General features: G+C 50.4%; 2 protein-coding genes across 5 annotated transcripts in view; one reads left to right on the top strand and one right to left on the bottom strand.

Moving 5' to 3' along the window:
* The first annotated feature begins 1,707 nt into the window (after positions 1–1,707).
* Positions 1,708–16,990, top strand: BCKDHA (branched chain keto acid dehydrogenase E1 subunit alpha). The gene is made up of 9 exons (XM_083754058.1): positions 1,708–1,937; positions 7,248–7,427; positions 7,602–7,688; positions 8,385–8,493; positions 9,098–9,259; positions 9,673–9,879; positions 10,811–10,952; positions 11,085–11,256; positions 15,823–16,990. The coding sequence occupies exons 1-9, from the start codon at positions 1,827–1,829 to the stop codon at positions 15,991–15,993; spliced, it is 1,341 nt and encodes a 446-aa protein (XP_083610184.1). The 5' UTR covers positions 1,708–1,826; the 3' UTR covers positions 15,994–16,990.
* Positions 7,353–23,454, bottom strand: part of B3GNT8 (UDP-GlcNAc:betaGal beta-1,3-N-acetylglucosaminyltransferase 8) — a 43,774-nt gene continuing 27,672 nt past the window's right edge. For 3 of the 4 annotated variants that reach the window (XM_083754070.1, XM_083754069.1, XM_083754068.1), the window contains one exon: positions 19,125–23,351. In XM_083754070.1, coding sequence (XP_083610196.1) covers positions 22,124–23,344 — 1,221 coding nt within the window. In that variant the 5' untranslated portion in view covers positions 23,345–23,351 and the 3' untranslated portion in view covers positions 19,125–22,123. Of the gene's footprint in view, positions 7,490–19,124; positions 23,352–23,454 lie in introns of those variants that run through there. The other variant, XR_014567761.1, reaches the window with a different exon arrangement.

Raw genomic sequence — 23,454 nt, forward strand, 5'->3', positions numbered from 1 at the left:
CAAACCATGGCCTAAGTTTCATTTCGTTTGTGCTTATTGTCCTTCTGTGGAAAAACCTATATTTTATTTTTTTAATGTCCCTTGGAGACGGGGAAGCGATTCATAAACAGAATCAAATAAAAATTTTAAATTAAAATAAAAAAAAAATTGGGAGAAGGCCCACTCTCTGGGTTTAGGGCAGTGCAGGTGTGTCCCCTGCACAGGTGGCTGAGAAGAGAGGGGGCTCAAAATAACCGTCAGCACCACCTATATTTACGCAGGGGCCCACTGAAAATATCTATAAAAAAGCAACTGCACCCGAAGGAATCACTGTGAAAATAAGAAATATTTCGTATTGCCACAGTTCCATCCCTGACCGGGTTGACCCTCAGAATAATTTCCTCCACAGGTGTTGCTGCGAGGATAAAACGGGGGTCTTGCTTCCACATCCACACCCCGAGTCACTTGGGGCCGGCGACTTATTCCCCTCTCTCCCTCTCTGCCTAATCTACCTCGCAGGGTCGTTGTGCCGAAGGAAGGTGAGGGCAGGTGACCTCACCTAGGCCCGAAGTCACCTCCCACCAAAGCAGGCTCAAAGCTTCTCAAAGCTTTTCAAAATCATTTTCTCAGCAGCTAAGCATCAGAAACATTCCGCTTTGCTGTAACAAAAGGTAGAGAACAGTCCATTGTTTCTCAGGCCTTTCTCATGCCTTCTGGCCTTGCTAAAGAACCACATTGCAACTTACTTTCTGTCCGGGAACCATGCCAGAACAAGAGATTGAAACATATCTGAACACACTGAAACCCCTTTCCTGGGAAGGGTGCCAAGAGTCCACAATAGTCCCAAGACAGCTTTCTGTTCATGCTCAGAGGAACTCATGGGCAGGACTCCTGAGGGAGGAGAAAGGGGGAGGGAACTGGAAAGGGGTATATATGCTTGTGCACATGATTGTGAACTCGTGCATGCTTTTTGTGACTTATCACACTTGCTCCTTCTACCAGTTCATGGATGGTAGACATAAAAGCCTTTTCTCCGAAACTATTCCTTGAGTGTCTGTTGACTCCCACTTCCCTTTCCCAAGCGCAATATTTTTCCCACCCGAGGGCAAAGCCTCATAAGGCTACAGTGCAAGGTAGAAGAGACAGAACAGGGTCCCAGAGGGAGGGAGAAAAAATCCAGAGGAGGGGAGAAGGACCCATCCCTCGGGATGATTAGGACGATGATTAATAATAAATAATAATATTTTTTTTATTTATACCCTGCCCTTCTCGGTTCAGAAAACCGGGCTGAGGGTGGCTAACAACAAATTTAAAACACTCAATTGATGCAACAAAAAAACCCCAGCATAAAATACAGTATAAAACGTGAATAACAATAAATTCAGAATTCAAAAATCAATTTAGGGGGGAGAAGTCCATCCAATAAACATTAGATGATTACTCATTACGTTCATAACACCTCCTGTCAGAGGATCTTGGGCTGCTGCTGCTGGGTCCGGATTTTCCCGGGCGCAGAATAACACCGCCGGTAGAACGGTCGCTCGTCCGGGAAAACCCGGACGCGTGGCATTTCCCGCTGGGACACCTCAAAAACGGCATTTTTAAAAATTTTGTTTTGTTTCATTCCATCTTGCCAACTTTTCTGTCAGGATATTGTTTGAAATACGTCAAAACACACGAAGAATCACGACCCATTCCTTGGGCTCTATTCCCAGGGCCCCGTTATATTTCGGAGCGGGTTCGAGGGAGGAGCGAGGGCAGCGGCGGCGTCTTTTCCGCCTCCCTCGACGGAGGAGGAGGCGAGGCCTAGTGCCCGGCGCCCGCCTCGCGCTTCCCAGCCGCCCAAAATGGCGGCGGCGACGAGGCTCCCTTGCGCGGGGCTGCGCTCCCTGAGGCGCCTGCTGCTGGGACGCCCCTCGCCCCCCGGGCTGCTGCCGGCGAGGGGGCTCCGCGCAGGAGTGAGTCTCCCGAGGCGGCCCCCCCTGACCCCTCCCGCAGTCACGACCCGGATATTTGGGCCCCATTTAAAGGGAGGGTTGGGTAGACGTGGGTTTTTTTTCCCCCTCTCAGCGAGAAAGGAAGTCCCTGTGCCCCACTTAGCCGTGGGGGTTTCTTTTCCTTGGGGGGGGCGTATCAAATAAGGGGTGGAAGGAGAGGTGGGGACCCCCCCTTCCCTGGGGGTCTAGAGGTGGGGTTATGTCTCTCCCCTCCCTCCAGATCTCTTCCCCCCCCCAGCCCTAAAAAAAACAAAACAAATCACAGAAACCCACATTTTTCAGGGTTTGGGAGGCAAAGGCTGGATGGGGGTGTGGGGTGCGAGGGAATGGGGAAGTTGCACATTCCCACGTGGCACTAGCACGTGTTTGGGTGCAAACTTTGTGGGGGGGGGAGGAGTGGAGCATTTTATATTGCGGGTCCATCTGTCCTTGTTGAAAATGCTATATCCGTCTTCTCACAAATGGGTGTCCTGCAGGGATTTTTAACTGGCATATGTTTACTGAAATCTTTGTTAATGCTGGTCTATTGGGAGTTGTTAGATGGATGGATTTATTTATTTGTTGTGTTTCTTGTGTTCTTGATGTGAACTGCTTCTGAGTGAGCTCTGCCCAAATAATGACATGGGTCATTATAATAGTGCACATTGTTAAACTGCGGAACTCACTGCTGCTGCAGGAGGAAGTGACGGCCAGCAGCCCAGATGGTTTTTAAATGGATTTGATTTGATTTTTTAAAACCGGTTTTTATAACGCAGGTGGGGTTTTGTTTTTGTTTTTTTAAAAAAAGGATTGGACATATTCATGGAGGACTGGCTGTATCGATGGCTACTGGCCTTGATGGCTGTGTCAAGGTCAGACACAGTAATCCTTCTGAATACCAGTAGCTGAAAACTGCTTGGAGGGGACGTTGGAGAGTTGCTCTTACGCTCAAATCCTGCTTGCGGCTTTGCCACAAGCATGTGGTTGGCCACTGTGGGAAGAGGATGCTGGATCAGATGGGCGGTTGGCCGGATCCAGAAGGGTCTTCTTACATTCTTGCGGCTATTAATTTGGCTCACTCAAATGGGATGATGGCGGAGGGTGTGTGTATGTGTGTTGAGTTTGAGTTTCTACTGAAATGAGGCTGCATTTTAATGTTGTATTTTCATCTTGTTTTTAAGTTGCATTCTAATCAATTGTTTTTATACAGTGGTACCTCGGGTTAGAATCATAGAATCATAGAGTTGGAAGAGACCACAAGGGCCATCGAGTCCAACCCCCTGCCAAGCAGGGTTACATACGCTTCAGGTTACATAGGTTTCAGGTTACACACTCCGCTAACCCAGAAATAGTGCTTCAGGTTAAGAACTTTGCTTCAGGATAAGAACAGAAATCGGGCTCCGGCAGCGCAGCGGCAGCAGGAGGCCCCATTAGCTAAAGTGGTGCTTCAGGTTAAGAACAGTTTCAGGTTAAGAATGGACCTCCAGAACGAATTAAGTACTTAACTCGAGGTACCACTGTACCTGGTGTTAGCCACCCTGAGCCCGGTCTTGGCTGGGGAGGGCGGGATATAAATAAAATTTATTATTATTATTGTTGTTGTTTGGCAAAATCTAGAAGACCACAGCTTCCCTGCATCTTATGAACTTGAGTGGTCTGTGGCCTTGTGGCCAAACACAAACACATAGACACTCATAATGATAGCCAGAAAGTTCATACAACTGGCTGCTTTGCATTGCTGTTCGCAAGCGGTTCCCCGGAGGCTTTTAAGCAGAGTTTGGATGGCCACCTGGCAGGAATGGTTTACTTGAGATTCCTGCATTGCAGGGGGTTGGGCTAGATGACCACTAGGGTCCCTCCCAACTCTTAAATTAGGAGTACGCCCCATTGAATTCGGTAGGATTTACTTCCCCGGTGGGATTTAACTCCCAAGTAAACATGTGCAGAACAGATGAGGCTGTGAGAGGGAGTCGATTGCCTTGCGCCCTGATGAAGGTGGGAGGTTTGTGTTAGAAATGCTGCAAATATCTATTTTCCAAAGCATTCAGCAGGGAACCAGTCTTTTAAAAGGCATCGTCACATGTGGTTGGCGTGTGTGCTTGTGGCAGGTCACCCTGTGTGTTTTCAGCACTTGGAAAACTCTTTCAGAAAGGGAGGGAGAGAATCCATCTCCCCTGCAACTTTCTCCTGTCTGATTGGGCCGTGTCAAGGGGCGTGTGTTTCTCTTTCTTTTGGGACCGCATCCAGTTTCCCTCACCCTTTCCCCAGTGTTGATTTACTGAAGTCAATTAGCTTTCTTGTCACAGCTTTACAGGTCCCAGATCTGTGGAGATAATTTTCCTTCTCTCCCTGGCAGCAGCCAAGGACGTGGTATTTGTTTAACAAACATGTCGTCCTGGATTTAAAGGCTTATTCCACTGTTGTTTTCGACAGCTCATATAGCCTGAATAGGGAACCTGATCTCTCCAGATGTTGTTGAACCATACAGGGACAGCCTCTAAAGTGTGTAATCCTAGAGACACTTTCTCTGGTTCTTCCACCCAGTAATATGTTACAGGCCTACATTTGCAACATAATAATAATAATAATAATAATAATAATAATAATAATAATAATAATTTTATTTGTACCCCACCCATCTGGCTGGGTTTCCCCAGCCACTCTGGGTGGCTTCCAACAGAATATTAAAATACAATAGTCTATTAAACATTAAAAGCTTCCCTAAACAGGGCTGCCTTCAGATGTCTTCTAAACGTCTGGTGGTTGTTTTTCTCTTTGACATCTGGTGGGAGGGCGTTCCACAGGGCGGGCGCCACTACTGAGAAGGCCCTCTGCCTGGTTCCCTGTAGCTTTGCTTCTCGCAATGAGGGAACTGCCAGAAGGCCCTCGGAGCTGGACCTCAGCGTCCAGGCAGAACGATGGGAGTGGAGACATTTTGCATTTTGTTTTAGCAAAAAAACCATAACCCTGTATTAGCCAGGCCTGCCCCCCCCCCCACATTCTCTCTTTTCACCAAGAAATGAGAGCCAGTGTGGTGGAGGGAGGGGGGTAGAGCAGGGGTCGGCAACCCAAGGCCCATGGGCCGGTAGCAGCCCATGAGGCTTGTCTAACCGGCCCATGGTGACCCCTGCTGCTACCCCTTGCTGCTCACTCTTACTGGTGCGGCGTGGCACAGGGACCAACTTTTGGGTTGATGGCACCTGTGCGCATGGGCGCTCCTCCAACCTGGATGTGCACCAGAAATAGCATGTGTGCACGCGTGCGGGACGGAGAAGTGCCCGTGTGCACACGCTATTTCCAGCGCATTACCAGGTCAGAGGAGTGCCAGAAATAATGTGCGCGCTCACGCACGAGCGCTCCTCCAACCTGGAAGAGCATGCGTATTCACACCGACCTCTAGGGTAGAGTGTCAGACCAGGGTGCAAATCCCCACTCAGTTATGAAGCTCACTGTGTGACCTTGGGTCACTTAAAATCTCTCAGCATTTCCTTCCTCGCAGGGGTGTTGTGGGGATTGATTGAGGAGAGGGGAGAGCCATGCATGTCACCCTGAGTTCCTTAGAGAAAAAAATGTACCGTATTTTTCGTCCCATAGGACACTCCGTCCCATAGGATGCACCTACTTTTGGGGGGGGGGAAATAAAGGAAAAAGTTTTTTCCTTTATTTCCCCCCAAAAAAAACCAGGTCGGGGAACAGTGGGATGGCGGCGCTGCACCTCCCCGCTGTCCCCCAAGCTTGTGGGGCTGGCCGATGTCTGTCCGGCGCACGGGGCGCTCTGCTTCAGGGCGCCCCGCCCACCGGGCGGCAGGCTGCGGACACCTGCGCAAAGCATGGGGCGTCCTCCAAAGGGCGCCCCTTGCTCCGCGCTGCAGGCTGCCGCCCGCAAGCCTTGCGCGCCCGGGGGGAGTTCCCCCAGGCACGCAAGGCTTGCGGATAGCTTCCTGGAGCCTGGAGAGCGAGGTTTCAGCTCTCCAGGTTTCAGCGAAAGCCTGCATTCGCCCCATAGGACGCACACACATTTCCCCTTCCTTTTTGGAGGGGTAAAAGTGCGTCCTATAGGGCGAAAAATACGGTAATTGCAGTAAGCACATAATATATTGAACTGAGGATGGGGATATCATGTTAGGGATGTGCTCAGTTCTTCAGCCTGGGGCAGGGAGCAGATTTAGCCCCTACTCCCGCTGGATACCCTTACGCTAAAACATTGCATCTGGGACCATGTTTTATCACTGTGTTTGTGTTTCTATCCTACGAAGCCCGGCCTACAGAAGAGCTCCCGACAGTGTTTCACACAGGGCTGGACTTTACCTACCACCCCTGACAGCCCCGTCCTTGCAGAGAGGCAGTCCACTGGGAGGGGAGGCGCACTGCATTCGCAAGCACACCATGGCATCTTGGCAGTACATGCCACCTCCCGCTACATCGTCATTGGGGATGCAAAGCAAAGGGGGTTAGAGTGTTGGTGGGACCACCTTTTGAAAAGCCAAGGTACATCGCTCGCTGCTGTGATGTGGAAGCCGGGGGTGGGGGGAAATACCTATGTGGTGATAGCTTTGCAGAGTGACAAGCGTAACTGAAATAAAATAAGTAGCCATGTTGGTCTGACGCAGTAGAAATATATTTTTTTAAAAAAATAAAAATCCAGTAGCACCTTAAAGACCAACTAAGTTTGTTCTTGGTACAGTGGTGCCTCGCAAGACGAAATTAATCCGTTCCGCAATTTTCTTTGTCTAGCGGTTTCTTCGTCTTGCGAAGCAAGCCCATTGACAGCTTAGCGGATTAGCGCTATTAGCGGTCTAGCGGCTTTTAGCGATCAGCTGAGAAGCGGCTTATCAGCGGAACAGCTGATAAGCGGCTTAGCGCTTAGGGAAAGGGCGGAAAAAAGCGGGGGGGGGACGCGGGAACTCGCAAGATTTTTTCGTCTTGCGAAGCAACCCCATAGAGAAATTCGTTTAGCGAAGCGCCTCCAAAAACGGAAAACCCTTTCGTCTAGCGGGTTTTTCGTCTTGCGAGGCGTTCGTCTTGCGGGGCACCACTGTATGAGCTTTCATGTGCATGCACACTTCTTCAGTATCTTGGGGGGTATCTGAAGAAGTGTGCATTCACACGAAAGCTCATACCAAGAATAAACTTAGTTGGTCTCTAAGGTGCTACTGGATAATTTTTATTTATTTACTTATTATTTCTACTGAAATCAACTACATAGCATTTCAGTTGCCTCGTCGCTGTATGGCATGATGCAACTCTGTTCACCTTTTCACAGGTGTGTTGTTCTCTCTTTATCTGTCCCAGGTATGCCTTCAACAGCAGGAAGAGTTTACCTCTTTGGAGGAGAAGCCACAATTCCCCGGTGCCTCGGCCGAGTTTGTAGACAAGCTAGAATTCATCCAGCCTAATGTCATTTCAGGGATTCCCATCTACCGAGTTATGGACAGACAGGGACAGATCACCAACCCCAGTGAGGATCCTGAGGTAAGACGCAGGGGCCTTGTCAGATTGACCAGTTCAGTGCGCTGTGCAGTTCTGCATTGCCACTAGAAGAAGAAAAATCAAGAGGTTCTTGCAGGATCCAAGGAATTTTGAAATACTTTCTTTCGGCCCTGTTCAAATATTTTTCGTCCAGCAGCATTTCTCCCTCCCTTGCAGCTTCCCCAAGAGCAGGTGCTGAAATTCTACAAGAGCATGACGCTTCTCAACACTATGGATCGGATTCTCTACGAGTCCCAGAGGCAGGTATGGCCGCATTTCACACGCACACATGCTATAAGATTCTGCCCCCCTCATTCAAAAAACAAATTGTTCTATCGGGAGGGTCACACAAAGTATCTCCTGACTTGGAGATGTGGATGTAGCCTGGCCTTCTCCAACCTGATGTTTTGGTTGGACTTCCATCACCCCTGAGCGCTGGCCTTGCTAGCTGGGGCTGATAGGAATTGTAGTCCAAAACACCTGGCTTACAGCAGTTTGAGGAAAGTTGATCTAATGTAGGACTGTCCAACAGGCCGATTGCGATCTACTGGTTGTTTGCGGGATGCCCCTTGTCAATCATGGTTGATCATGCCCCCCCCAAAAAAAGCTCAACAACTTTTGCCCCCCTCAAAAAAGCAGAACAAGTCTGGGTAGATCACTGCCAGTTTTTTTATAATGGTTGTAGATCGCAGTCTCTTGGAAGATGGACAGCCCTGATCTAATGAATAGACAGAGTAACATGCACACAAAGCTGGGCCCAGAGGCCTCCACCTTCCTTAGAATCATAAAATTGTAGAGTTGGAAGGGACCATGTGAATCCCCTAGTCCAACCCCCTGCAGTGCAGGAATCTTGCCTAACATGGGGCTCGAACCCACAACCCAGAGAATAAGAGTCTTTTGCTCTCCTGACTGAGCTATCCCTTCCTCCTTCCATGACTAAGTTCAGTTTGTTTTCCCTAGGGTCGAATCTCCTTCTACATGACCAACTACGGGGAGGAAGGCACCCACGTGGGCAGCGCAGCGGCTCTTAGTGACACCGATCTGGTCTTTGGACAGTACCGTGAAGCAGGTAAGGGACAATTCACTTTCCCTCCTGCTGACGTGTGTTGTGCTACTAGCTGCTCAGCCACTGGGTGGCAGCACATGACAGCTCAACACTGCAGTGCTCTTAACAGCATTAGGCATGTTTGCATCCTCAGCTCTCACCCCAGCAATACTTCTTCTTTCCTGTTATTCCATTTTTTTAATCATTTGTTCCCATTTTCCCTTAGGATACACTGTCTCTTGGGCTGGTTAGTTCTGCACACTGTGTGACTGTTTATAAACAATTAAAGGAGCCGATTAGACAGGTACATGGTACCATGTACTTTAAAGATTGATTGATCTGTTTTTATATTCCATAATAGCAGCCACTGCAATAGGTGTCCTTAATAGGCCTCCTTTTCTGCAGTGTAATCTAGAATTTATTTTATAGTAGGCTTTTGAACCTTGACTGAGATAGTTCCTCACCCCCAAATGTGCTCCTCTCGTCCATCAAATGACCCCCCTCTGTGGAAGAAGCATTGCTCCTGAACTCTGTGCATCAACTAGTGCGCTGTTAATACCATTACTGGCTTCTCACTCTGATAAAAGGTGCTTCCAGTTAATGTCATGTTCCCTCTTGCTCCTCCTAGGTGTTCTGATGCACAGAGGGTACCCTCTGGACCTGTTCATGGCACAGTGCTACGGCAATGCCAGCGACACTGGGAAAGGCCGTCAAATGCCCGTTCACTACGGCTGCAAAGATTTGCACTTTGTCACCATATCATCCCCACTAGCTACGCAGATCCCACAAGGTGAGGCGAAAATGGGGTTGAAAATTTCCAAGATGATAAAGGGTCTGGAAACCAGGCCTTATGAGGAACAGTTGAGGGAACTGGGTATGTTCAGGCTGAATCGGTGGTTTAGCTTGATCTGTGGTAGCTTTAAGTAAACATAGCATCTGATCCTCTTTCCCTCTGGCAAAGTCAAGAGGTGTGAGACACCCCAGGCTGGCAAATCCCCCTTTGGGGTCGTTACCAAAGGGGTCTGGGAGCTGAGTGGGTCACGACACTGCTTAGTATGGACAGATCCTCCGCTTTATTAATGACAAGGGTTCGTTACAGCAAAGCAATCCTTTGTTTGAAGACACAGTCACAGTGAATAGCCTGTGTACCCATCTCTTTCCTTTCCCTGTTTTCATTCCCTCTCTCCCCTCCCCATCTGGCAGCTGTTGGCTCCGCCTACGCCATCAAGAGGGAGAACACCAACCGGATTGTCATCTGCTACTTTGGGGAGGGCGCGGCCAGTGAGGGCGATGCCCACGCAGGCTTCAACTTCGCCGCCACCCTGGAGTGCCCCATCATTTTCTTCTGCCGCAACAACGGCTATGCCATCTCCACCCCGACGTCTGAGCAGTACCGGGGCGACGGAATAGGTGAGGGGGTGCGGGTGGGGTGCGGGTGGGGTGGAGAATGCTCTGAGGCTACATGACTTTACCCTCCTGCCCCAGATTCTGGGTGAAGTAAGTATAACATAGAAAGTCCACTTTGGAAGGCGCTGCTGTCACCAGCCACTACTGTGTAACTAGCACGGAAATATACGTGCCTTTTTTCATCTTTATTTTGGCATTGTTTCATCAACTGTCCTGGAAGCACCTGCTGCACCGTGAGGCGTGGCTTCCCAGAGTAGGGCGTATCATGTTGGGAGTGAAAGTTAATTTTTGCAAATTTCCTCAGCTAGGGGTCTTAAAATAATGTTGTGAGGAATTCAGATCTGCTATTATTTTTGTGATCAGACAACATTTAGCTCTGTAAGTCTGCATTTGATGAAGAAACATGTAAATTTCTTTTGGGAAACCAATGAATTTTAATATTAACTTCTGAAAATGTCAGGTAATGCTAAAGAATAATAATATAGCTGCAAGCTCTTGGCAATCATTTTTAATTATTTCTAGGCAGTTTTGCACACATTTTACCTATACTAAGTAAAACTAAATTACAGTTGTACCTCGGGTTAAGAACTTAATTCGTTCCGGAGGTCCGTTCTTAACCTGAAATTGTTCTTAACCTGAGGTACCACTTTAGCTAATGGGGCCCCCCACTGCCGCCGCGCCACCACTGCACGATTTCTGTTCTCATTCTGAAGCAAAGTTCTTAACCTGAGGTACTATTTCTGGGTTAGCGGAGTCTGTAACCTGAAGCGTCTGTAACCCAAGGTACCACTGTGTATTTATTCAGCCAAAATATCTTTCAAATTCCCAAATCAATTTTACGACTTCTTAGCACCTCTTATTTTTGGAATTTGAAAGTTGAAAAGTCCAACACTCCCTATTCCCAGAGCGCTTATCCTTTGCTTTTTTCCCACAGCTGCACGTGGTCCCGGCTACGGCATCCAGTCTATCCGGGTGGATGGCAACGACGTCTTTGCCGTGTACAATGCCACCAGGGAGGCCCGTCGCCGGGCTGTTGCCGAGAACCAGCCCTTCCTGATTGAAGCCATGACCTACAGGTAGGTGTGGAGCAAGCAGTGGGGTGGGAGTCACTGGAGCACAAGTCCCATAGCCTGAGAAGGAAGTGGCCTGATGTAGGGGGCGGGACCAGAGAACCCACCTGAATCATGAGCTGCCCGTTTCCCTCTCAGGATTGGCCACCACAGCACAAGTGACGACAGCTCCGCCTACCGCTCAGTGGACGAAGTCAACTATTGGGACAAGCAAGACCACCCTATCTCTCGTCTCCGTCACTACATGGTGGGCAGAGGCTGGTGGGATGAGGACCAGGAGAAGACGTGGCGGAAGAAATCCCGCAAAAGGGTGAGTGGCTTGGATGGATGGTGTCCACGTTACCCTCCGTCTTGGCTGTGTTTCCGTGGGTGCCTGCTTGCGATAAATAGGCAAACGTTCAGGATTCGTACAGAACAATGCAAAATATGAGCAAAGGCCAATATGAGGACTCTCCTGTGTGGGTGTCTGAGGGCCCTGCTCCTTCCTGCCACTCACCATCTGGCCCGGGGCGGGGCCTGAAGCCCCATAAGGACTGCTGTGCTCTGCTGCCCAGGAGGACTCTCCTGTGTGTGAGTGTCTGAGGGCCCTGACAGGCCTCACAGGGACGATTGCTGTCACTGCTGCTGCGGCCCAGGGGGATCCGGAGGGGTGCAGAGTTCTTTTTAAAATGTTTTAAAATTTCCCTTTTCCTTTTTATTTCTTTATTATTACTATTATTATTATTATTGTCATTATTATTATTGTATATGCGGGGGTGGGGGTGGGGGTGGGATGGATGTTTAGTTGGGAATTTGTTTGATTTTGATGGATTTGTAATTTTTACAGTTTTTTATTTGTATTGTTTTTTGGGGTTTCTTTTTTGTTTTGTTTTCATTGTTTCAAGGCCTTATTTTGTTCTTAAGGGGAGGGGTCAGGGCTGCCGGGGAGTGGATCCCAGCCAACAAAATGGCTGGGGCATGTTCCACAGGGGGGGATGCGTTGGGACAACCGATCTCAGTGATCTCGGGTAGGAGGAGGAGTTACGCTAAGACCAGACCATGTCATTACAGAGGAGGCAGGTTTAGTCGTTGTCTGAGGACTATCCCTGCCTCCAGGTCTGGTCCTGACCAGATGGATACTAGAATCAGCAAGGGATACCCACATGACCTGAAGGTGCTGCTGTGCAATGCCAGGTCAATGATTCATAAGACCACTGCCATCCATGACCTGATCATGGATGGAGGATTTGACCTGGCATGTGTAACAGAGACTTGGTTGAATGAAGCAGATGGGCCTGTTCTTGCTGCTGCTTGTCCACCAGGTTTCTCTTACGCACAGCAACCCAGGCCTTGTGGGCGGGGAGGGGGGGTTGCAGTGATTTTTAGGAAGTCATTAGTTTGCACCAGGCGTCCTATTGGGAAGACCCAGTTCTCTGAGTGCATGTTCTGGAAGTTGGGCAATAGAGGCAGTACAGGATTCCTTTTGGTGTACCGACCTCCCCGCTGCACCAAGGATTCCCTGCCCGAGCTGCTTCAGGTCGTGGCGGATGTTCTCCTGGAGACGCCTAGTTTGGTTGTCCTAGGGGATTTTAATATCCATGCCGACACGACCTTACAAGGGGCCGCTCGGGACTTCGTGGAAAGCATGGCCTGCGTGGGGCTGTCCCTGAATAAGTTTGGCCCAACCCATAGCCGCGGACATGCCTTGGACCTGGTGTTTACCTCTACGGATGTTGGTGACCTGACACTAACTAAAAGTGAAACAAAAGAAGTGCCATGGTCAGATCACTTCCTGGTGCAACTGGACTTCTCTGCGACCCTTCCCCTCTGCAGGGAGGTGGGACCGATTCGGATGGTCCGCCCCCGCCACTTAATGGATCCAAATGGTTTCCAGAGAGTGGTAGGGGATGCTTTATCCCATGTTGATGGCCTTTCAGCTGATTCCCTGGTGGCCCGCTGGAATGTGGAGTTAACCAGGGCTATTGACTGGCTCCGAAGCGCCCTCTCCGATTGCATGGAGCCCGGAGAGCCCCGTGGTTTTCCACGGATCTGAGGGCAATGAAACAATCGTTGAGACGGCTAGAGCGCCGGTGGCGGATAACTCATTCTGAAGCTGACCGGACACAGGTTAGAGCTCAATGTCAAGCCTACCAAGTGGCGGTAGCGACGGCGAAGAAGACCTTCTTCACCGCCTCTATTGCATCTGCAGAAAACAGCAGCAGGAGACTTTTTCAGGTGGTCCGCAATTTAGCGGAACCACCTGCTACATCGGGGCCCAGTACGGGCCACATGATCTCCTGCAATGATTTTGCAAAGTTATTTGCAGATAAAGTCGCTCAGATTCGGGAAGAGGTAGACGCCACCATGGGAGCAGGGCCAGGGCGGGAGAGTGCTAGAGTCCTGTCTAGTCAAATTGCATGGGATCAATTCCAATCTGTTACCTCCGAGGATGTGGACAGGCTGCTTGGACGAGTGAAACCAACCACCTGTCTCCTTGATCCTTGCCCATCCTGGCTTATAAAAGCTAGCCGGGAAGGACTGGGCGATGGGCTTCGTGGGGTGGTGAATGCTTCCCTCTGTGAGGGAGCCTTCCCAGACCCGCTGAAAGAGGCGGTTATCAAACCACTTCTTAAAAAAACCATCTTTAGATGCGGCCACGATGGCCAACTATCGCCCAGTCTCAAATCTTCCATTCTTGGGCAAGGTGATTGAGCGAGTGGTTGCTGAACAATTCCAGGCACGCCTGGAAGAAGCGGACCATTTGGATCCCTTCCAGTCGGGATTCAGGCCTCATCATGGGACTGAAACTGCCTTGGTCGCACTGGTTGATGATCTCTGGCGGGCTAGGGACAAAGGTGAGAGCTGTTTCCTAGTTCTGCTGGATCTCTCAGCGGCGTTTGATACCATCGACCATAACATCCTTCTGGACCGTCTTGAGGGGCTGGGAGCTGGGGGCACTGTCATACAGTGGTTCCGCTCCTTCCTCCTGGGCCGTGTTCAGAAAGTGGTGGTGGGGGATGAGTGTTCAGACCCCTGGGCTCTCACTTGTGGGGTGCCTCAGGGTTCTGTCCTCTCCCCCATGCTTTTCAACATCTACATGCAGCCGCTGGGAGAGATCATCAGGGGTTTGGGGTGGGTGTTCATCAGTATGCGGATGATACCCAGCTCTACCTCTCTTTCAAATCAGAACCAGTGAAGGCGGTGACGGTCCTGTGTGAGTGTCTGGAGGCGGTTGGAGGATGGATGGTGGCTAACAGATTGAGATTGAATCCTGACAAGACAGAAGTACTATTTCTGGGGGACAGGAGGCGGGCAGGTGTGGAGGACTCCCTGGTCCTGAATGGGGTACCTGTGCCCCTGAAGGACCAGGTGCGCAGCCTGGGAGTCATTTTGGACTCACAGCTGTCCATGGAGGCACAGGTTAAATCCGTGTCCAGGGCAGCTGTGTACCAGCTCCATCTGGTACGCAGGCTAAGACCCTATCTGCCTGTGGACTGCCTCGCCAGAGTGGTGCATGCTCTGGTTATCTCCCGCTTAGACTACTGCAATGCACTCTACGTGGGGCTACCTTTGAAGGTGACCCGGAAACTACAACTAATCCAGAACGCAGCAGCCAGACTGGTGACTGGGGGCGGCCGCCGAGACCATATAACACCGGTCTTGAAAGACCTACATTAGCTCCCAGTACGTTTCCAAGCACAATTCAAAGTGTTGGTGCTGACCTTTAAAGCCCTAAACAGCCTTGGTCCAGTATAGCTGAAGGAGCGTCTCCACCCCCATCGTTCTACCCGGACACTGAGGTCCAGCACCGAGGGCCTTCTGGCGGTTCCCTCACTGCGAGAAGCCAAGTTACAGGGAACCAGGCAGAGGGCCTTCTCGGTAGTGGCGCCCGCCCTGTGGAACACCCTCCCACCAGATGTCAAAGAGAACAACAACTACCAGACTTTTAGAAGACATCTGAAGGCAGCCCTGTTTAGGGATGCTTTTAATGTTTGATGTATCATGGTATTTTAATATTCTTTTGGAAGCCGCCCAGAGTGGCTGCAGAAGGGTGTCACCTGTAGCAGAGCAAAAGGTACAGAGAGCCCCTCCTCAAAAGAGTTTGAGACTGTTGCGAAGGCTGCAGAGGAGCCTTGGAAGGAAGTGGGAGGCTCAGAACCCCTGTTCCGGCCCAGTATACCTGAAGGAGCGTCTCCACCCCCATCGTTCAGCCCAGACACCGAGGTCCAGCTCCTAGGGCCTTCTGGTGGTTCCCTCACTGGGAGAAAGGAGGTTACAGGGAACCAGGCAGAGGGGCTTCTTGGTAGTGGCACCTGCCGTGTGGAACACCCTCCCATCAGATGTCAAGGAAATAAACAACTATCTGACTTTTAGAAAACATCTGAAGGCAGCCCTGTTCAGGGAAGTTTTTAATGTTTGATGTTTTATCGTGTTTTTAATATTCTGTTGGGAGCTGCCCAGAGTAGCTGGGGAAACCCAGTCAGATGGGCAGGGTATAAATAAATTATTATTATTATCATAATTATTATTACTACTACTACTACTAATACTACTACTACTTCATCATCGGGCTAGTACTGCCCGTGAAGTTCGTCGTTGTGTTTTGTCTCTCTGAATAAAAAATTGACTTTACTTCTTATCTCGAGTTTTTGTGCTGAACTGCAGCCAAACCAGCCCAGGGAAATTCCAGTGCTCCTCCGATCAGCTTTCTAAAATAGAACCACTTCTTTGTGACGAATAGAAGCATGCTGGCTGAGGTGGGACAGAACCGTGGGTGCTCCTTTTCAGAGAAGCCAGGCGCCTGCCCCACCCTCCTTTTCTTCCGCACAGGATTGTAAAGCAAATCGCAGGTCCGGAACGGGGACTCCCATCTCTGCTTTCCTTTTGTGTTCCTCAGGTGATGGAGGCCTTTGAGGAGGCGGAGCGCAAGTTGAAGCCCAGCCCTCAGTTCCTCTTCTCCGACGTCTACTGCGAGATGCCTTGGCACATCCAGAAGCAGCAGGAATCCCTGGAACGCCACCTCAAGCAGTACGGCGAACACTACCCGCTGGGCCAGTACGAGAAGTGACCCCCCTTCTCCTCGCCTCTCTGCCCTCCAGCAGATGGGATGTGCAGGAGATCTGGCTCAAACCAGCATGCAGAGAGAGAGAGAGAGAGAGGTTTCGTGTTCTGGGCAACCCCTTCCTTGTCACAGTGGCGATTGTGTGAAAAGGAAGGATCAGTTGCTAAAAGACTCCGCACCGGGGGGTCCCTTTTGGATACTTTGGGGTTGAGGGGCTGGCACCTGTAAGCTGTGTCATTGGGCCCCACCCAGGGGCTTCAGACTAGCTTGTGGTAGCAGCCCAGACTGTTACTTTGCCCCCGTTTTTAGAATCTGCTAGTTGCACAGAGCCTGTTCAAAGCACACGAAACAGCCCCGGCTCTCCTGCTGAGGATGTGAATTGCCTTAGATCTGCTGCTTCCCCGACTCTTCTCCTGCTCCCGGTACCTTTTCCCTCCATGATTCTGTCAGCCAGCCAGAAATTGGGCATAAGCTAGCAGGCAGCACCTTGGTTTCCCCTGTGGGGGGCAAGCATTTTTGCCAAACGGATCCCTAATGCCATCGTAAATGTCTCCGGAACTGAATACCACTTTGGTGGAATCTGCCGCTAGAAGTCAAGATGCGCTGTCTAGGGTGGGAGGCCGCAGCTGGTGTCCTGTCTGGGAGGTAAATCCAGGCCCTCTTTGGATAGTGTCTTTTGGGTGATAAATGGCATTTTTAAGGGATGTGAACCTCAAGCTTGTCAACTTACTTTTTTTTTTGAGGGGTTTTAGCAGCCAGGGAGAGTAATGCTGAAAGAAGTAGTTACGACTGTCTTTCCTGGCCTTCTTTTCCTGAACCCTTTCCCCGATCTAAACTGGCACCTGGAGGGGGGAGCTCTCTTGGTCTGTTACACTTGAATCAGAAGTTCTTACCACTGAAAAGCAATGGTTCTATTTGGGCTGCTGGGAGTAACAAGTGTCTAGGCAAATGTATGTTATGAACAAAGGGGCACATTGGGGAATTAATAAAACTTTCGTGGGCATTTGCCTCTATGCAATCTGCTTTTCGACCAGTGAGAATCTGCAACCAGGGGTGCCATATCCTTGGTTGGGATAGTTATCAGAATGGGTGGAACCCATTTGACAGTCACTTGGGAAGGAAAGAATGGCACTTTGCACGTGCTCAGAGACACACTGCCTTCGTTTCACAGGAGTTAGGGCTTGCACCCTAAATCGAAGCAGGCTGTGGATTCCTGTTAGATGAATTCATGTTAGAATGATTAAAACTGTGGTAGAGCAAAGTTAGCTGCTTCATCTCTTCTCACCCTGACTGCGATGAATATTCTGCAGTTGCACTACAGCGCCATAGGGTCGCATCCAATGCCAGCCCTCCTCTGAGTAGACCTACTGAAGTTAACTGCCATGACTAATGCAGATTTATTAATTTCAGAGGCTCTTGTCTGAGTAGAACTTGGTTGGAAACAGGTACTAGGTACAGAATCCATCATCTTCAACACCTTACGGCACATTCCTTAAAATTTTGTATTGGAGTATTTTCCTAGTTTACCTGTTATTTGATCACTGCTTTGTTTTACCACCTGTCAGCCATCATGTGGAAGGACACTATAAAGATTCCTTGGCCATCTGCTTTCCTGTCTACAACTCTGTTCTGTCCCTTTGATACCACCTGTCGCCCTTCCATTTTTTGCCTCGACTGCTTGCCCCAGCCAAAAGGCAGACTTTTTGGTTTATAAAACACAACACTGAAAACAGCTTGCCTCCCTGCTGCGCCATCGTTTAGGAACCACTGCTTTGCTGTAAAATAATACAGTGGTGCCTCGCAAGACGGAAAGAATCCGTTCCGCGATTCTCTTCGTCTAGTTTTTTCGTCTTGCGAAGCAAGCCCATTGACAGCTTAGCGGATTAGCGCTATTAGCGGTCTAGCGGCTTAGCAGCGGATCAGCTATTAAGCGGCTTAGCGCTTAGGAAAAGGGCGGAAAAAAACCGCGGAACTCGCAAGATTTTTCCGTCTTGCGAAGCAACCCCATAGAGAAATTCGTTTAGCGAAGCGCCTCCAAAACGGAAAACCCTTTTGTCTAGCGGGTTTTCCGTCTTGCAAGATGTTCGTCTTGCGGGGCACCACTGTAGTTTGGCACTAGATTACTAGCCTGGTATTTTAAAAGCACTTGCAAATACTTTCCAAAGAGCAGCAACAAGTATAACTTCCAACCACGGCAGACACAAATCACATCATCAATACACAGCACCTGAGGCATATTTTATTATGATATCTGTACATCATTGCAGCGTGGGAGGAATAGTCTTCCCTGCTCTTTAAATAGATCACATGGAAACATCTGAACCTCCCTCAAATTTCTGTGTAAGATGCAGCCAAAAGGCAGCCACTAATAGCCTGTGATTTCATAGAACACCTCTTTTTTGCCATTGATGAAGGTGGACACTTCCTTAAGGTGTATTTAAACACTAGGAGGCCAATAGCACAGACAGGTTTGCTGGCCTCCTTTGTTCACCCAGGTTCTCTGAGTGCCTTGGAGATCAAGCCACAGACCTTAGGGGGGAAATGCTTGCGGTGGGTAAACACGTCAGATAATACAGAACTCTTCAGCAGGATCTGCCCAGCCTGTACCCAGATCCGGCATTGGGGTGATGAAGGTGCAGAACGAGAGTCCAACGCAGACTCAGTACCACTCTTACCTGACTCATATCCTGAGCCTTTAAAAGCAGCCTGACAGGTGTGAACCAGGCAAAGGTTTATGCACCACTTAAGTCATGGGTAGGCAAACTAAGACCCGGGGGCCAGATCTGGCCCAATTGCCTACTAAATCCAGCCCGCAGAGGGTCCGGGAATCAGCGTGTTTTTACATGAGTAGAATGTGTCCTTTTTATTTAAAATGCATCTTAAAATGAGAGCCAGTGTGGTGTAGTGGTTAAGAGCGGCAGTCACATAATCTGGGGAACCGGGTTCGTGTCTCCGCTCCTCCACATGCAGCTGCTGGGTGACCTTGGGCCAGTCACACTTCTGTGAAGTCTCTCAGCCCCACTCACCTCACAGAGTGTTTGTTGTGGGGGAGGAAGGGAAAGGAGGTTGTTAGCCGCTTTGAGACTCCTGAAGGGGAGTGAAAGGCGGGATATCAAATCCAAACTCTTCTTCATCTCTGGGTAATTTGTGGGGCATAGAAATTTGATCATTTCCCTCCCCAAAATAAAGCCCGGCCCCCCACAAGGTCTGAGGGGCAGTGGACCGGCCCCTGCTGAAAAAGTTTGCTGACCCCTGACTTAAGTCTTTCTGCAGCAAATGTCGTAAAAGCTGCGGGCCGCTTCTTTTCAACGTGTCCAAGTACTTTTCTACTAAAGGCCAGGACAAAAAGATGGCAGCCTTAGGATCCTGAGTGGTTGTGCATGTCTGCAGTCCTCCTTGCTTCAGCGGGAAGAAAACGGCATTCAAGTTGTGTGTTGGATTTTTAATATTTCTGATTAGCTGAGCCAGCTCTGGTACATGAGCTGTATAAGAATCCTACTGTGTGATCAAAGAGTTTGAAAGCAAATTTGACAAGACCTAAAATGTACTGGTAAGTACCCAAAGGCCATCTGGTCAAACCCACTTGCCACTGCAGGAAATCTATCAGTGCGACATCCCTGGTAGGGCTGCAGACCTTCACACCAGAAAAATGTTTCCAGCAGAGGTTGATCCTCCAAATGTTTTTTAACCTGGGTGATCTGAAAGAGCCAGAGTTGTTTGCCTTTCCAAATCTGAAAATTTATCATTCCCTAACATTGAGCTGTTGCAGTAGAATTGCTCCCTCCTTATTTTCACATCCCTCCTCTATGCATGTTTAGGTTTGTTTCTTTCTAAAGGCAATGGCAGCTTGGATATTTGTTCCCCATGCACTAAGATGGCCTTAACAGATTGGAGGACTGGGCCAAAACTAACGAAATTAATTTCAATACGGACAAATGTAAAGTTCTGCACTTCAGGCAGGAAGAACCAGATGAACAAATATAACATGGTGGGGGACACCTGGTTTACTAACAGTACATGTGAAAAAGGATACTGGGGTGTTAGTGGACCACAAGTTTAATGTGAGTCAACAATGTGATGCAGCAGCAAATAAATAAATAAAAAATACTAATGCTATTTGAGGCTGCATCAACAACAGTCTAGTGTTTTGATCAAGGGAACTCATAGTACCCACTGTATTCTGCCTTCGTCAGACCACCCCTGGGATACTGTGTCCAGTTCTGGGTGCCACAATTTAAGAAGGATGTGGACAAGCTGGAACGTGTGCAGAGGAGGGCGACCAAAATGATCAGGGGTTTGGAAACCAAGCCTTATGAAGAACGGATGAGGGAGCTGAGTATGTTTAGCCTGGATAGGAGGAGACTGAGAGGAGATATGAAAGCCACCTTCAAATATCTCAAGGGATGCCACACAGAAGGTGGAGCAAGCTTCTTTTCTCCTGCTCTGGAGGGTAGGAGCTGAACCCATGGCTTCACACAGCTGTCCATGGAGGCGCAGGTCAATTCTGTGTCCAGGGCAGCTGTCTGCCAGCTCCATCTGGTATGCAGGCTGAGTCCCTACCTGCCTGGGGACTGTCTCGCCAGAGTGGTGCATGCTCTAGTTATCTCCCGCTTGGACTACTGCAATGCACTCTATGTGGGGCTACCTTTGAAGGTGACCCGGAAACTGCAATTCAGAATGTGGCAGCTAGAGTGGTGGCAGGGTTGGCGGCCGAGACCACATAACACCGGTCCTGAAAGGACCTACATTAGCTCCCAGTACGTTTCCGAGCACAATTCAAAGTGTTGGTGCTGACCTTTAAAGCCCTAAACAGCCTCGGTCCAGTATACCTGAAGGAGCGTCTCCACCCCCATCGTTCTGCCGGAACACTGAGGTCCAGCACCAAGGGCCTTCTGGCAGTTCCCTCACTACGAGAAGTGAGGTTACAGGGAACCAGGGAGAGGGCCTTCTCGGTGGTGGCACCCGCCCTGTTGAACGCCCTCCCATCAGATGTCAAAGAGATAAACAACTACCTGACATTTAGAAGATATCTGAAGGCAGCCCTGTTCAGGGAAAGTTTTTAATGTGTGACATTTTAATGTATCTTTGTTGGAAGCCACCCAGAGTGGGGAAGCCCAGCCAGATAGGCGGGGTACAAATAAATTATTATTAGTATTATTATTATTAAAGTTACAAGAAAGGAGATTCCGACTGAACACCAGGAAGAACTCTCCTTTGGTCATACCCCCCCGTCTCCAAGCCATACCCTACTTTGGACATTTTTCACACCCCAAACGGCTGTTCCAACAGTGCAACCGTCTCCCTTGGAAGATGGTGGACCCTCCTTCCTTGGAGACTTTTAAGCAGAAGATGGATGGCCGCCTGTCATGGATGCCTTCGTTGAGATTCCTGCATTGCAGGGGGTTGGACTAGATGACCCTCGGGGTCCCTTCCAACTCTCCCATGATTCCACAAATGTCTCCTTGAACTCCGATCACACCTTTTGCTTGTCCAGGAGGAGGATAGGCGGCGTCTGTTGGTGTAGAAACCTGCCTCCTGTACAAAGGCCAAATTTACACCCATTGCTCCACCCACTTGTACCTCTGGCCACGCCTACCGCCAGCATGCGGCCCCTCAGAAGATGGCATGGAAGAGAATGTGGACCTTTGGCAGTAAAGGGCCCCACCCCCGGTCGAAGAGATTGAAGGTGAGCCTTGACGCAGCCAGACGTGTCCTCTGCCACTGTAATACCACCCTTTCCGAACCACTCCTCAGAGAAACGCCCCTCTGGTCCTCTGCTTTCTACCGGGCTGCCCGCTGCGCCACCGGCCAACCTCTCCCTTCTCCATGCTGCCACCCCAGAGCAGACAGAAAACAGAAACCTAAGGAGAAGTGCCCCTCTGACCCAGTATTCGTATCTGGCCCCTGCCTCTAGGAAGCGTCCAAGCAGAATACGAAGGCAGTGGCGTGGCGCCGCCACTCGGAACTGCCCTTTCTCCGCACACAGACTTTTCAAGGAGGCCGTTCCCTCCCTCAACTGCACACCGGAGGTCCTCATGTCCAACAAAGACACAGAAGGCTGCGCCACATCTGCCTCCGCCCGCCTTCAGCGCTCGGCAGGAAGCGTCTCGAACCCATTGTTCCTGACTCCCATCGTTCAGCAGATGAGGTTCGGGTCTGTGATCTGCTTCCACAGCTGGAAGGTCTGTTGGGGGCTGCGGCGGTGGACCAGCAGCAGCCTGCTGTGAACGCAAGGATCGCTGCGGTCCTTTTCCGCGATATCAAAGGTCAGGAAGCCCGGGTGCGCCTTGGGGAGGATGCCTAGGGCTTGGAAGCAAAGGCCCGTGTAAACGTCATCAATGGGATAGAACGCGATGTGTCGGGAGATGAGGTGGAGCCAGCGGACTAGCGGCCCCGAGAAGATATACCCCCCGCCCCCCGCGTAGGACGGGTAAGGCCCCACGTAATACGACTCGGGGACGTAGTATTTGCTCCGGCGGACGCGGAACGGCGAAGCGTTGGCCATCACTTGGCCGGTGTAGAGCATCTTGTTGGCGTCTAGAGACCCCAGGTACTCCAAGACCTTGGGCGTGTTGATGAAGACGTCGTCGTCCCCCTTGAGGACGTAGCGCACATCCCGGCAGTACTCCACGGTCCAGCTGAGGAAGAGGAAGTCCTTCAGGGTCAAGTTGAAGAAGGTGTCCTCAAAGTCCCACATCAAGATGTCGCCGTAGCTCCGGCTCTCGTACTCCACCAGGTTCTGGAGCCGAGGCCCCAAGCGGCCCTGGGCCGTGCCCAGCAAGAAGACCGTGCGGACGGGCAACCCTCTGGGCTCGCCCTCGCGCCCCCATGTGTCCCGCACGGCTTGGCGGGCGGCAAAATTCCCCGGCAGAGATTTGATAGCCAAGAGCAGGAAAGTGCGGTTCTTGGTGCCGGAACACTTGCCCGCTTGGTTGATCAAGAGAGAGAAGTTCCGGCATTCGTCGTAGAGGAGGAAGTTCCTGTAAAGTTCTGGATAGGAGCTGAAGTCGCTGATTTTGGCCACCCGGCTTGCTGCCTCGGGACCGGTGGAACAGTCGTTCCACGAGGTGTTCACCAGCCCGTCGTCCAAGTCCTGGAAGATCTGGTGCTGCTTCTCGTTCCAGTAGGCGTTTGTCCGAGGGATGCTCTGGCGCAGCTGGTGCAAGGAGGCGTTGAAGCGCTGCAGGGTGAAGGCCGGCAAGTCGTCGTGAGACGGCTGGGCCGTGGTCGGGACACCGTGCCCCCCATGAGGGGTCGGGACCCTCTCGGCCTCCTCCACAGTCCACTCAATGTAGGCTTTGAGGGCAACCAGACTCAGCAAAGCAGTAGCCACAGTGATGCACCGCGAAGGTTTCATCTCCTTCCTGGAAAGCAAGAGCAGAGGGGAGAGTGAGGCTCGGAAGGGCTGAGGAACGGGGTGGAAAATAAAAATCATTATTAGTAATAATTAAAGATGGCAAACATCAT

The sequence above is a fragment of the Podarcis gaigeae genome (assembly GCF_964106915.1).
Source record: "Podarcis gaigeae genome assembly, chromosome: 8".
NCBI lineage: Eukaryota > Metazoa > Chordata > Lepidosauria > Squamata > Lacertidae > Podarcis > Podarcis gaigeae.